General features: G+C 41.9%; 1 protein-coding gene across 1 annotated transcript; it reads left to right on the top strand.

The window, feature by feature from the left end:
- Positions 1–2511: 2511 nt before the first annotated feature.
- LOC124880570 (sodium/hydrogen exchanger 9B2-like) lies at positions 2512–14759 on the top strand. Its single transcript, XM_047385819.1, has 13 exons — positions 2512–2631; positions 4359–4461; positions 10436–10606; positions 10714–10856; positions 10939–11066; positions 11142–11223; positions 11785–11878; positions 11953–12059; positions 12134–12283; positions 12649–12757; positions 12917–13053; positions 13814–13988; positions 14364–14759. The coding sequence occupies exons 1-13, from the start codon at positions 2623–2625 to the stop codon at positions 14447–14449; spliced, it is 1494 nt and encodes a 497-aa protein (XP_047241775.1). The 5' UTR covers positions 2512–2622; the 3' UTR covers positions 14450–14759.
- Positions 14760–15041: the final 282 nt, after the last annotated feature.

Below are 15041 nucleotides of genomic sequence, written 5' to 3'. Positions count from 1 at the left end.
TACTTTTGCCCAGTGACAACAAGATATTTTTATACGCAAGACTTTTGCCCAATGATAACAGATATTTTTGTATTTCTACATATGTAATTAAAGGTCAAAGGTAGAAAAACAGGAAGTGTTGAAAAGTCAGCTGAATGGGTGTCAGACAGCCAGATATGAAATCAGACACTCGATTAAAATGTATTTTTGTACATGCCTGGCTTTTGAATAAAAACTGCTGTTCTTGGGGAAGTAATCAGAAGTTTCAGAGGATGAGCTTCTCCCTGTACAGGCATCTAAAGACCGCGCAGTCTCCGTGTTTCTATTATTACTTTGTTTTATTAGTAACAGTATAGGATGTCTTAGCTTTACCAAACAAACGAACATGCAGGAGTTTAGATTTAACTCCACAACCTCCACCCAGATGGAGCTAGCTGTGGGTTAGGGGCATCGTGACACGTCCTGTCCTCCTTTCTGGCTGTGGTTCATTGTGAAATTATTTGCTCCTGTAGATTTTCTTCACTTGATCTAATTTCTCTTCACTCTGACGCTTGTATGTTGTTCTCATCTTTATAATGAAAACAGCCCAATGACAATGTTGGGCTTCTATGGGCTCCTGCCTGTCGCCCCCTATTGGTGAAACTGAGCAAAGAAAAACACAAATTACAAAGCAGAAGATTCAGTCACACGATAGATAGATAGATAGATAGATAGATAGATAGATAGATAGATAGATAGATAGATAGATAGATAGATAGATAGATAGATAGATAGATAGATAGATAGATAGATAGATAGATAGATAGATAGATAGATAGATAGATAGATAGATAGATACTACTGTAAAGTGCCTTTAGTGTGAAGATGGGTGTTGGAATAATTGAATATAGATTTATCTTGTGGAAGTGTGTTGTTACAAGATAATGGTGTTTATGACCTGTTTATGATGCAGCTGTTTCTCCCATCCTTTAGAGAGTAATGTTCTTTGTAACTAGGGACCCTGAAAAATAATAAAAAGAGAGGAACGGACAGATGGTTTTCAGAGAGGTAGGAGATTTGTAACTGAAACACATCTCTGTCTGTTCTCCTCGCAGTGAGTAAAGTAACTAATTATTTGTCTTTCTCTTCTTTTTGTGATGTTATAAGTATTTTAGGTTGTTTGAACCTGACAAACACCACAAACCATTTTTCCAAGGTTCTTAGGTAAACTGAACCAAAATGAACATACACTTCGCACACGTTCAGTGCAATAAATTCCTCTCCAACACAAAGATAACACAAAATCAAGTACTCAGTCAAAACTGTGTTGGTGGGTTTTTTATAACTGATAAAAATAGCCGCCCAACCTAGCAAACTCAAAGTAACAATAAAATGACATCTGAAATAATTGAAACGAACTTCAAATTATGTTTTCCCTCAAGACTGGACAGATGTACTCACTTCACCTAGAACTTTTGGGCAGTCGGGGTGTGGAAAATGCTCCAAGACGTTAAATGTGAGCAGCCACAATGGCGCTGGCACAAGGTCGCAAGCCGCGTCGTTAACGTGGTTGAGGAATGATGGACAGGATGTCTCCTCCGGCTGGCAAAAAGAGCGGTCTGTACACAGCTCAGCAGCGCGTCACGCTATTGGTCAAAACGCTCCGTAACGTCGTCAATTGGATAATATCTTTCAGGAGAGGAGGTCCTACCAGAAAACAAATTTTTCTTTTCTTCCAATTTGAGGCTCTGCAATTCAAAATGTCACAGTGAAAGACTTATAAAGCGCGTTTAAACAGTAAACCAGCAGTTCAGCTCTAAATCAACAACCATCACACCAACTGGAGATTTAAGGCACATAAAGGTGGTCTGATTAACAGAAATATACTCTACTTTTCTTTTTTCTGTAAATAAAGAAACAGAAAATTGAGAACTATTAAAAACAAAAAGGATACTATCTATTTGTTTCACTATTTTGTCATTTGTAGAAATTAAATGTTTATTATAAAATGTTATTTTAATTTTTTGGTATTTTTCTGCTGAGATCTCCTCTTTTTAAAACATTTGCTGTTGACAATTTTACAGTGGACCATATCTTCTTTTTACATTTTGCTGCTGTAAAAATGAAGGCTTGTGTTTGCTTCACAATCAACACGTCTATACCGTAAATCTGAATGTGCACAACTCCATAAGCTGCAGTTTTACCCAAATAATTCAGTAAAATTTAAGGTTTTTAGATATTTCTATCATTATAGTATTTTCTTATAAAATGTATGCATATTTATTTGTTTTCACTTTAAATAATTCTAATTTTCACAATTTTCTACAGTAAAATTAAACATTATTTTCAAGTTTCCCAATTAACTGTTATTTTATGTATTTAATACAGGAGAAGAACATTTTTGTCTTTATGGTCTTTTACTGTTGCTATTTCACGGTCTTTTGCTGTATTTTTTACTGACTTTTTTTTTTACAATGTAGAAGATTCTTCGGTTATCTCCAACCTCTAACAGCTTAGAACATGTGCTCACCCACATTATGGGTCAGCTGAAGATCATTTACCCAGAAAGGTTGGCTGTCTGTGTGGTCCAGGGACAGAGCAAAGTTCAGGATAACCAGGAAGAGAGAGAGATCAGCGTTCTTCCTGACAGACGAAGCAGAAGACATGGACAAGGTGAGATTGAAACCCTCTGAGATGTTTAGCAGACATTTGGACACTTGTTTTAAAGACATGTGTACAGGTGAACTCTGCAGTCATGTATGAGGTGTGATCATTTAGGTCTAAATTACTGTTAATTGTTTACTAAAACCAGCCGCCACAGAGACAGTTTCTTCCCCCAGGCTGTTTCTCTGATAAACATTTAATACATTACCAAACAACCTGGGTGCTGCACGGTGGTGCAGTTGGTAGCACTGTTGCCTTGCAACAAGAAGGTAAGAAGGTCCTAGGTTTGATTCCCAGCTGGGGTTGTTTCTGCATGGAGTTTGCATGTTCTCCCCGTGCATGTGTGGGTTCTCACTGGGTACTCTGGCTTCTTCCCACAGTCCAAAGACATGCCTGTTAGGTTAATTGGTCTCTCTAAATTGCCCTTAGGTGTATGAATGAGTGTGTGTGGTTGGTTGTGTGTTGCCCTGTGATGGACTGGCGACCTGTCCGGGTTGTACCTCCCTCTCGCCCATAGACTGCTGGAGATAGGCACCAGCTTCCCTGTGACCCACTATGGAATAAGCAGTAGAAAATGACTGACTGACCAAACAACCTCATACTGAAGTTGCAATTCCACCTTGTATATTGTATTTAAGGACATAAAGATATATGCAGAATATATCTTATAATGCAAAACCCCAAAAAAAAAAAAAAACCCACAGAGCAAAGTGTACCGGAGTCAAATTCCTTGTTTGTTGTATGTACGAACTTGGCAATAAAGCTAAATCTGATTCTGAAATTAAATTTCACGTTCAGAGATGGATCCATCAGATCTGACCTCATGTGATCATTTAGGTCTAAATTAAATTAGATCAGATCTGACCTCATGGAGGGAGATGATCCAAACCAGCAGCAGGATGGATCCATCAACATGTACAGAGTCTTTAAGCATCAAGTTAAAGACCTTCATCTTTGAGCTGAATTAGTTCTCATCAGGTTAGAGAAAAAAGGTTCATGTATTTCTGTTCCATATAAAGAATCATTATCACATTTGAATCATTGATTTAATGTTAATTAACCACATCTTTGATATCTCATCGGTCTCTCCTGGTCTTATGATCACAGCAGGAACATCATTTCTCTGAAGGGATTATTTCACTGCAGCTCTTTTCATATTCAGAGGTTTTTAAGCCCTCTGTTTAGGCTGTAAAATAAAATGTGTGATCAGGGTGAGATCCGGGGACCAAAGGTCATTCAGTCATTTTCTACCGCTTATTCCATAGTGGGTCACGGGGGAGCTGGTGCCTATCTCCAGCACTCCATGGGCGAAAGGCGGGGTACACCCTGGACAGGTCACCAGTCCATCGCAGGGCAACACACAAACAACCAAGCACACACTCATTCATACACCTAAGGGCAATTTAGATTGACCAATTAACCTAACAGGCATGTCTTTGGACTGTGGGAGGAAGCTGGAGTACCCGGTGAGAACTTACGCATGCACAGGGAGAACATGCAAACTCCATGCAGAAAGACCCCCGTCTGGGAATCAAACCGAGGACTGCTTTCACAGTCTAACGGGGACTGTTACTAAATACTTTGAAGTCATCCATTAATATTGATTATTATGTGTGTATCATTTTTATACCTAAAGATTTCCTCAGTCTCCGAGGCATCTTAGTATTTGGGTGAAGAAAAGATAATGTCCAACTTTACAGTTGTTCTGTATTGTCTCTGTCCTGGTTTGTCTTCAGATGAAGATGTCAGACTTGTCTTCGTTCTGCTGTGCAACATGTATTACTCTGAAGGATCGATGTCCACGACCAAAGGGACTTATCAACCTGCTCCTTACAAAAGGTGACAGCCACCCACTGTTGCACAGACATTCACCACCACTGTTAGACCTTCACTGTAAGACCCCCACTAACCCCTACTATAAGACCCACTGTTTTTCCACAGAAGGAACTCTCATTTTTAAACCAGTTCAGTTTGGGTACCTTCAAACTTTGGTGTTTGTTGAGGACCGATGTGCGTTTCCACCAGTTTTGGAAAACAAGCATGAGTCATCAACAGTGGGTGTTACACAACTAGGGGGGGAAAGCTTGGTAGCGAGACAGTGGAGCTTGCTCAGCTGTGTGCAGTCTTCATTGGTTCCCTGTTAAATCCAGAATAGAATTTAAAATTCTCCTCCTCACATATAAAGCCCTTAATGATCTAGCTCCATCATTCATCAGAGATCTGATTGGTCCATATGTTCCTAACAGAGCACTTTGTTCTCAGACTGCAGGTTTACTGGTGGTTCCTAGAGTCTCTAGAAGTAGAATGGGAGGCAGATCCTTTAGTTATCAGGTTCCTCTCCTGTGGAACCAGCTCCCAGTTTTAGTCCGTGAGGCAGACACCCTGTCTACTTTTAAGGCTAGGCTTAAAACTTTCCTTTTTGATAAAGCTTATAGTTAGAGTGGCTTAGTTTATCCTGAGCTATCTTCCTTATTTTTACCTCCGTCTTCCTCCCTCCCTGTTGGATGGAGTAAGGGGGAGTCAGGTTTAGCCTAAACCGACTCAGTTATGGTTGAGGTGCAAACACACCCTCCATTTCTGCTACCTGTATGACCCCTTCTCTTTTCCAATGGTTATAATCAGTCTGACAGAGAGAGGTATCCCAATCCTTGTGGTTTTTAGTATAACAATGACCATCAGTGGGACCCTTTGTGAGGTTCCTTGAGACGACATTGTTGTAAAAGCGCTGTTTAACTAAATAATCTGAACTGAAACTATCTCTGTAGTTATGCTGCTATAGACTTAGGCTGCTGGAGGACATAACGACCACTTTCACCCTCTTTGCTACATTCTCACACTACTCTCCAATTTTGCATTATTTGCTGTTATTTCAGCTTCTAACTTTATGTTCTCTCTCTTTTCTCTTCCTAGAAGCTACACCTGGCCTGACTCTGTGTCTACCTGTGACACCTTTGTGGAGAGGGGCATCGTCCAAGCTTCTGCTGGCAACAACTTAATGCTCACCCTCTACCAATGATCCACATGGCCCTGTCTTTCAGTGTTTAACCCTTTCTCTCTCCTAGACATGGCAACTGACTGAGCTTCTACTGTAACTAACTCTTCTAACTCTTCTTTTTCCTGCTCTTGGTGGAGGTGGACACTTTTTCTCTGTCTCCCGCACCCCTCCCATATCTGCCCTGCTTCAGCTCTGTGTCTTGTCTTTTTTTTGGAGCCTCTTTTTGCACATCTTCCAAATTCTTCCAAAATATGGATTTGGTCAACTGGTCTCTCAATGCAATTGATCAAATTTTCTCGACGAGAAGAAATGGGTCGGGAGAGCCCACTTGCCCGGACGGGACATTTTTCTCCGGATACACGATGGACTCCTGGCAGAAGTGGAGGATTGTGTGTCTGTCAATAATGTCAGTCGAGGATGTGGAAGATGTGTATATAATTGGATGTTTGATATCAGGATTTCTGCTTTTTGGAGTCAGCGGTTACCTGGCATATCGAGAAATTCGGAGAATGTCAGCAGCTGTTCTGGCAATTGTGAGGCTGCCTGGCATGTATGATGGGATCTTCAGGGCGATCAGCACTCAGACTGAGATGTTACGTGAGCTGAATCGCAGACTGGATGTGATCCTTACACAGGATCGCAGGCAGGTTGCGGTTCCTGGACTCAGGGGTGAAATGGGATAAATCTTGGAGAAAGTTGTTCGCTCGGATCTGGCAGAAAGACCAGGAATTTGGCTGTTTGGATTCGCCTTTGAGAAGAACCAGCGAGACTCTCAAGGCTGATGGAAAATTAAGAGTCAGCCTAACCCAAATAATTATTGTTTTTCTGAATCTGGCTCCCCTGCGCGGCCTTGATGGCTGGCTATCTTCAACTTCTCCTGGAAGTTATGTAAACATGACGCTCTGCTCCCTCCCTTCCCTGAGGACACCTGTGGACCTGCTCAGAACTTGGCCGGTTGATGAACATTCCATTGTAACATCAAGGACAATGGCCTCTGTGACAGTGCTTCATGGACTTACTTGCACACACTCACTTGCACACACACACGTGCTCAATATAAACATTTGCACCCCTCACACCACCTTCACCGTTCCCGGCATGATGTTGTTTTGTAAATTTGTTGCTTCTTTGTGCTGAGGTTTTTTGCAATCTCAAACTGTATCCTGCTAAGGATAAAGTGTGAAATATGATTTTATTTCCCTCTACTTACCTAATGTGGCCTCTTTTCTAATCTAGCAAGGGCAGCACCTGTGAGTGGGCAGCAAAGCCTCGGTGACCCGTCCCCCCATTGTCTTGTATCATGATGTATGTTTGGATGGGTTGTACTGGAATTCTAATTTCCCCTCGGGGATCAATAAAGTATCTTTGAATTGAATTGAATTGAATTGAACTCTATGTGCTCTCTTTCAGACTCTAATCTTGAAAACTGGCTCAGAGTTTATCTGTTCTTTCTTTCTAGATGAAATGACTAAAGGAGCTACATCCATTAACATTTACTTTTCCTTCCCATAGAAAGTACTCCTGGATCAGTGCTTCTGTATTCTTTGTGTGTCTCTGCTCTGTTCTCTCAAACCCCCAGTTGGTCGTGACAGATGGCCGCTCACACTGAGCCTGGTTCTGGTTCTGCTGGAGGTTTCTTCCTGTTAAAAGGAAGTATTTCCTCTCCACTGTCGCTACATGCATGTTCAGTATGAGGGATTGCTGCAAAGTCAACACCAGTGACTGTCCACTGTCTCTACATGCTCATCCAGGAGGAGTGAATGCTGCAAGTCACTGACTGGATGCAATCTGCTGGGTTTCCTTAGATAGAAAAACTTTTTATCCAATTTGAATAAAAAGCTAACTCCGACTGTATTACTTGGAATGTATGAACCTGACTGCTGTGAAGAGCCTTGAGACAACATGTGTTGTGAATTGGCGCTATATAAATAAACTGAATTGAATTGAATTTTAAGGCATAAAGGTCATCCATAAACTAGACCTAATAGTGTGATCTCCTTAAATAAGGACACTGTGCCAGAAAATGCACAATGTTACATTTGCATATGTTCAGCATCTTCAATTGTAACAGAAACGAGTAGTTATACAATGCATGTTTACTATGTTTTTTCAAACATTTTAATTTTTATATGGTAGGTCCTTTGTCTTCGTGGCGGGGCTTGTTGCCTCTAATGTCTTTAGCTTCGAACGCCCAGAGATGGTGTTACAGTTCATGCAGATAACAAGTATTCTGTGCTGCCTGAGGTGAACCAGAGTTCATGTTTTTTATTGGTGGAAACACGCGTCACTGGTTCGAAATCACGTTCCGGAACTGGAACGGGCTCCAAACTGAGTTGGTGGAAAACGGGTTTGTAAGACCCACTGTAGGATCCACTGTATGACCCCCACTGCTATAGCCACACTGTTGTGATTATTATTATGATTATATTATTTAATATTAGTATTAATATTTTAATATTTTTATTAAATAATAATTGGGTCTGTTCAGTGTTCAGTAAATAAGGTGCCAATAAGGAGTTGGCATTAGGACAATAGAGAAAGGGTAGAATCGAGCTCTGGCATTACTGAACAGCAAAACTCTGCACATACATGGAATAAATTCACACAATTTCTTAAAACACAAGAATTTATTAACAACAATAATTCAACGAAGTCAAAGTCAAACATATTTCAATCAACAAACTCTTTAGTATCCTAGAACAACCTAACTAAACTACCAAGCAGAATGACTGAATAAAGAAATTGAAGAACTATGCACAAATGAAGCAAGGGAATCACTAAAAATGGTTAATAGCCCTGACCAATGAAATGAATATTTACCTTTCAATGTTATTTATGTTTGAGAACCAAGGATTATCTTAAAGAACCTAGAAATGAGGTTAGATGAACCTTAGAACTAACTTAGAACAACAATTGGTATACATTCAAACAACTATTCACAATGAAAGATGAAATAAAACATTATTTTGATAAAATTAGATTTAAAAAAATTATTTGCTGAATAAAACCAACCTTCTGGGTGACTAATTCTTAGTGATTATTTTGAATAACAACCAACAAATGTTCTGGATAAAGGATTCTTGACTGGTCCTCATCTGCTGACGAAGAAGCCTAAGGACTCATAAGATGGCGGCAAGTCACGTTTTACTTTAGCTGTTAATGGTTGGACCTAACAAAAGGGAAGCCTATAGCTTTCTTAAAGTCAAACATATACCTTTAAAATACCATTAATAAAATAATGAAAATGCATAGGTGTTGATGGCACGTTATGGCCGATTATTGTTAAAAAACATCCTTTAAATAAAGTTTGTCTTAACTTTAAAACACAACATAGAACACATCAGCAGATGAGCAGCTAGTCTGTTAGCTGAGTTTTCTCAACACAAACAAAAACCATCGTCATTAAACAAACATTATTTAGATTATTTAACTCTAAACCAATCTTCTCTGCCCAAACACTACCGCTTATGTGAACCGTGCTGAGGAAAAGGTTTCCTGGGCTATTAGTTGAGGGAAGCAAAGCTATTATCCATGTGTGGACTGAACAAAGGGACTAGCGTTGCAGTTACTCTCTGTAGCTAGGGGGTTGGGGGGTTTGAAGGCTGGTTAGCAGGCCCAGTCGAACTGTACGATAAAGGTACATTCGGCTACATCAGTGGCCGTGGCTGGGTAGCTCCCACTACCTGGACTGCGGTCCCGTTGTCCTCTGTCGGGCCAGGAAAAACCGCTTCAGTTCGCAACGTCTCTTGGGAGCTTCTGTAACTTCTACCGGCCTCAAAGGAAAGTCAAGCTACGCTTGTCTTATTACTCCCTTTATGAATGCCTATTATTTTGAACAGCAGATCATTACTTAACTTTGTTGAATGATCGATGTGATCAGTCACTTTGGATCCAAGTTGAGGAGCACCTTCTGGCCACGCTGTATCCCTCCCTTAGGGAGCTGCAGCCGGATTGAGGCTGCCATGTTGGAACACGGCGTTGTTGTTTAGCTCTGGCTCCTCCTCTTCCTGCACTGAGCAGGATGTGGGTTCATGATTTATTTTGAAAGCTCCAGAAAAGTTCACGCCGGCCTTTGATTATGTACAGTTCAGAGTCCATGTTCATCTATGTTGTAACCCATGGCTGGGGTGCCAACCACACTGTAAGACCCCTTGTCATCTACAAAGATTAACAGGTGGATAACAGGTGTAAAAGTGGTGGAGATCTCCCTGTTTAAATGAGTAAATTGTATGTGCTGCCGGCTGTCACCATGGAGTGTTGGAGAGCAGAGCGGCCTTAAAATAAAGATGAAGTTCCAAACCTTGGAGTTAGAGGTAATAATAATAATAAACAGCATTTATATAAGTATCTCAAAGTGCTACAAAACAACAGTAAAAACATTTAGAAACGTGAAAATACTAAAAGCTACAGTTAAACTGTGAAATACTGATAACAAAACCTAGAAAAGACTTGCATCTAAATAATCCAGCTCAAACATCTGGATTTACCTCCACCAACTCATTCATGCATTCATGTTATCTGATATAAGAGCTCTGGAGGAGGCTGAGGAGCATCTCTCAAAGACTGAACAGAACCATCGGTCCTGACTCTTCCCATAGATCCAGTCCATAATAGAACTACACAAAACGGGTTCAAATACTTTTATCAGGTCCTGCAGAGTTTCAGGTCATAAACCAAGGAATTTGAGCAAGGCACTAACATTTTCCTTAGAAGATCAGACCCTGATGAAATCTGTATTGCAGTGATGTTGCCCTTATAAAAATATGGCTAATGTTGGGAATGACTGTAAACATGAACATGATTTTTCTTTGCCTGCAGTGTGTTTGTTGGCTCTGCTGTTTGGAACGGTCTGGTCCATAACTGGACGGGAATGTTTACCTGGAGGGAATCTGTTTGGGATCGTCATCCTCTTTATGTGCTCTGTTCTGGGAGGGAAGCTGCTGGGAATGATCCAACTGCCGACCTTGCCCCCCTTCCCTCCACTGCTTGGTAAAACCCATCATTCAGACTGATTCTAGTCCTAATCTGCCATCATCTGATCCCTTTGGGCCCAAAGGGGCTGCGGCACCAACCGGAGTGTCCATGTGTGTTTGCAGGAATGCTGCTGGCAGGCCTCCTGTTGCGTAACATTCCCTACGTTAACGACACCGTCTTCATCGACACTCATTGGTCAGCAGCTCTTAGGAGCATCGCCCTGTCCATCATCCTGACCAGAGCCGGACTGGGCCTCGACCCCTCGGTACAAACATTAAAGAACCTCACTGCACCGTCTCCATACATCCTGGTTCAGCTTCTCATATTTCAGTTTTGTGTCCCTGCAGGTGCTGCGCCATCTTAAAGCGGTGTGTGTGCGTGTTGCGGTCGGCCCCTGCATGGTGGAGGCCTGCATCGTTGCTGTGGTTTCTCACTTCCTGCTCAGCCTGCCATGGGTCTGGGGCTTCATTCTGGGGTAAAACAGGCACACATTCATAAACCTGAAGCGTTGTGTAAAACCTGTAGAACTGAACTGTGTGTTTTTGTGTAGCTTTGTACTGGCAGCAGTATCTCCAGCTGTTGTTGTTCCTTCAATGCTGCTCCTACAGAAGGAAGGATATGGAGTGGAGAAGGTAACATCATGATTCTGTAGTATGTATGTAAACACATTATTTTCTATCAGGCGTTTTCTGCATTTTCATCAGGTTAAGGTTCTTTGTACATTCAGTTATTTCTGTTTCATGTCATTTCCTGGTTTCATGCTACTGCTCCTCACACACTAACCAGCTTTATTCAGTCCACCTGCGTCAGTCTCCCTGACACACCTTTGTTCTGCTTCAGTTGTCATTGCTCTCCGCCGGGTCTTCCCATGTCGATGCCGGCCCGATTTGCTTGATGAACAGCTTAAGTGTTTGCCTTTTGTTATTAAACTTTTTAACTCACTGTGCTTCTTCTGCCTGTCTGTCCGTATATTGGATCCAGCTCCAAGTTCCTCCTTGATTCTCAGGAACAGCTAAATATTTCCACAATAAACCACTGAAACGACATAAAGGTTGTTGGACCTTCCGCATAGATTGCTAGAACTGTTTCTGTTGACTGATGAGTTGAAATAAACCAGTAAAAGCTGAAGGTAGCATTTTAGGTCTTTAGTGAACCAATGAGGAGCAGAGATTTAAGGCTTGTGATCCTTTCAGGGAATCCCAACGCTGCTGATGGCTGCTGGGAGTTTTGATGATATTCTGGCCATAACAGGATTCTCCACCTGCTTGGGAATCGCCTTTTCCACGGGTCAGGCATGCCTCCTTTAATATTCTGCTCAGTTCTACCGTGTTTCTTTACACATGTTGTGTTTGTTTTTCCAGGTTCTACCTGGATGAACATCCTCAAAGGTCTACTCGAGGTGGTTGGTGGGATCGTAGCTGGACTGATCCTGGGCCTGTTCTTGTGCCTCTTCCCGAGCAATGACCAGGTCCGACATCATGAATAATCTTTTAGAATAATAATAAATGAAGTAGTCTCTGAAGGTCTGTTGTCTTTCTGCAGGAGGACCTGGTGCTAAGGAGGACTCTCATGTTGTTGGGTCTGTCCATATTTTCGGTCTTCTTCAGTAATGTTATTGGTTTTGCTGGTGCTGGTGGTCTCTGTACGTTGGTACTTTCCTTCCTGGCTGCTCTGGGGTGGAAGACTGAGAAGGTAATTCACATCCAGGTTTATTTTTCTTCTGCTATCTCACATCTAAAGTATTATATCCTGGTGCTACCTGCTTGGAACCATCTACCCACCCCTGGATTCTCTACATTCCTGGAGTTAAGGTAGTTTATCTGCTCATGCTCTGCTGGAGGAGACCATGGAAGTGGTAGGAATAAAAATGGAAACCAAGAAAGTGTCTCCCCTTCATGTCCAGCAAAAGTATTGACAAATAGTGATCAAACCTGCACACTGTAACCAGCACCTGTAGCTCCGGAATGCAGTCACATTCAGTCACAGACCATTAAAATGTTCTTCAGCTGCTTGTAGGACTGATAGACGCTGATAGAAGAAGCTAACTGTATCTCCAGGCTCCAGTGGCAGCTATGGTCGGTCGGTCTTGGGATGTGTTCCAGCCTCTCCTGTTTGGTCTGATTGGAGCTGAGATCACCATAACATCCCTCAGCCCCAGCACTGTGGGTAAGAACCTCCCAGTAAGAACATCGGTCAGGATTATGGACTTAATGCTTCTAATCTGCCCAGCATCACTTCTATGAATGTCTGTAATGTTCCATGTCCTTGCCTCTGAGGAGGCTCCTTTACCCTAAAGTCCTCCTGATGGTTCGTGTTTCTGGTCAGGTCTGGGCATGGCCTGCATTCTCATTGGTCTGGTGATCCGTCTTCTCGTCACCTTCCTGCTGGTTCATTTTGGAGGTTTCACACTGAAGGAGAAAGTCTTCATCGCAGTGGCCTGGCTGCCTAAAGCTACTGTACAGGTCTGTTAATACTTATACTGACCTCATGGAGTACATTAATTACCTCTGAATTCTCTGGAGCAGTTGTTCTGGAGTCACTTGAATCAGGTGTGCTGGAGCAGAGACACATCCAGAACATGAAGTGGGCCCTGAGGACCATGGTGGAGAACCACTGGTCCAGAAGATGTTTTAAACTCTTAACACTCATGATATTCATGTCTAGCTGTGATATCCTCATATGACCAAAGAGACCAATGAACCCTGAAATAATAAAACCCACTGAGGCCCAGTCAATGATTGTCTTATTACAGTGCAATAAACCCAGCTGATGGAGGTGTGACTTTGAGAAAGTGTTAGTAATAAATTAACACATTTAACAACACACATCACTTTCACAACCAATATTTAAAGAACTTTTCATTTATTTTTATTTTAATCATAGCAAACAGAATATTTAATCCCCTGAAGTAACCTTGAGTGCTTCATCTTCATCACCTTAAAGAACCTGAAGAACAACGACACAAAAAGTACAATTAAAACAACTTCAATCCTAGAAATCCTCCTGAAGCATCAGGTTCTCACAGTGTCCCATCATGACCACATAAAGAAGCATCAAATGTTCCTTATTCACATTGGAAGGACTTAGGTAGACCCCACCAGTGGTCCATCACAACCGCTCTGCTCCAAAATCCAAAAGGTCTGATGTTTAGAGGCAGATGCTGACCTCAAGGACCTCCCTGATCAACAGGAGTTTAAAAATGTCTCTCTGTCCTCCCACCAGGCTGCTATTGGCTCCAAGGCGTTGGACATGGCGAGGGAGGAGGGGGACGAGACCTCGATTCAGTTCGGTCTGGTTGTGCTAACGTTAGCGGTGTTAGCCATTCTGACCACAGCTCCCATTGGTGCGCTGGGAATTGGACTAACTGGGCCGCGCCTCCTGACACGTTATGTCAAAGGTTAGTACAGAGTATGGAGGTTAGGTCTGGTCCATTGTTAGTTGGTACTGATTTGATTGGACAACCTTGAACTATGAAGCTCCTTCAGGTGCTTCAGTGAATCTGATATGAAGAACAACTGAACTAACCAAGCCTTCTGGATTAGAGTAGACATGTCTCTTAGAACCACATAAAGAAGGTCCAGTTGGCTTATATTCACTTAGCTTCAGTCATTAAAAGGTAAGTCAAGAACCAACAGGTTACCATCACTGACCATCAGGTGTTTTACTGATCTGAAAGAGACAGAAAAGTGTCACAACAACCTGATCTATGCTCTGATGTACCTTCTATCTTCACCTACAAGATGTTTATGTAATTTTCTGTAAATCCCAACAGATGAGACAGAGAGGGAAGCCCCGCCCACCAGTCCAAATGGACATACTGAAGAAGAAAACCACGTGATCATTGAGAGCAGGATGTGATGCTTCTGACTGATCCACCGACCGTCTTTCAGAAGCTGCATGTAGCTGCAGGACATTTTCATCTGTTTGTTTAAATGCTTTAGATGTTCAAGTTTCTTCTCAGCTGAGATGTTAGAAAAGCTTCTGCTAAAGACAACAAACCAAACTACTTCAGCTTTTCTTCTAGAGGTTTGAGATTCATTTGTTTCACAGAACGATCTGTAGGACCTTCCTAACCGAGCACGTTGGGTTTATTATTGGGTGTTTCTCATTGTTAAAGTTAATTAAACCTTAGTAGAAACTCAGGGTAAAACCAACCATGTTCAGACAAGAGGATCAGTTTGGTGTTTCATTGATGGGGAACCTCAATGAGGTGGGTTCTGGTGCAGATGGGACCTGCAGGTATTTAGAGGAACTGTTTCTGGGTCAGTGGCTTCAGAAACTCCGTCCAACCTCAGCTGTCCTATTCCATCCCAGGAAGGAAGACACGTTCACATTTCAGAACATGATATGACAGAAAAACTGTAGGAACCACCGTACAGCAGAGGACAACCTGGTATCTTTTCTCAGGTGGCTCCACAACCTTTTAAACATTGAATCATCACCAAGACAT

The sequence above is a fragment of the Girardinichthys multiradiatus genome, chromosome 14, assembly GCF_021462225.1.
Source record: "Girardinichthys multiradiatus isolate DD_20200921_A chromosome 14, DD_fGirMul_XY1, whole genome shotgun sequence".
NCBI classification, from domain to species: domain Eukaryota; kingdom Metazoa; phylum Chordata; class Actinopteri; order Cyprinodontiformes; family Goodeidae; genus Girardinichthys; species Girardinichthys multiradiatus.
Note: the sequence above shows the minus strand (reverse complement) of the source record. Positions and strands in the feature narration are given on the sequence as shown.

Bases quoted from the DNA above. Each gene is read 5' to 3' on its own strand.
- LOC124880570 (XM_047385819.1), top strand. The intron at 10,857-10,938 runs GTACAAACATTA...GTGTCCCTGCAG, and splicing joins GACTGGGCCTCGACCCCTCG to GTGCTGCGCCATCTTAAAGC. The intron at 11,879-11,952 runs GTCAGGCATGCC...TTGTTTTTCCAG, and splicing joins GGGAATCGCCTTTTCCACGG to GTTCTACCTGGATGAACATC.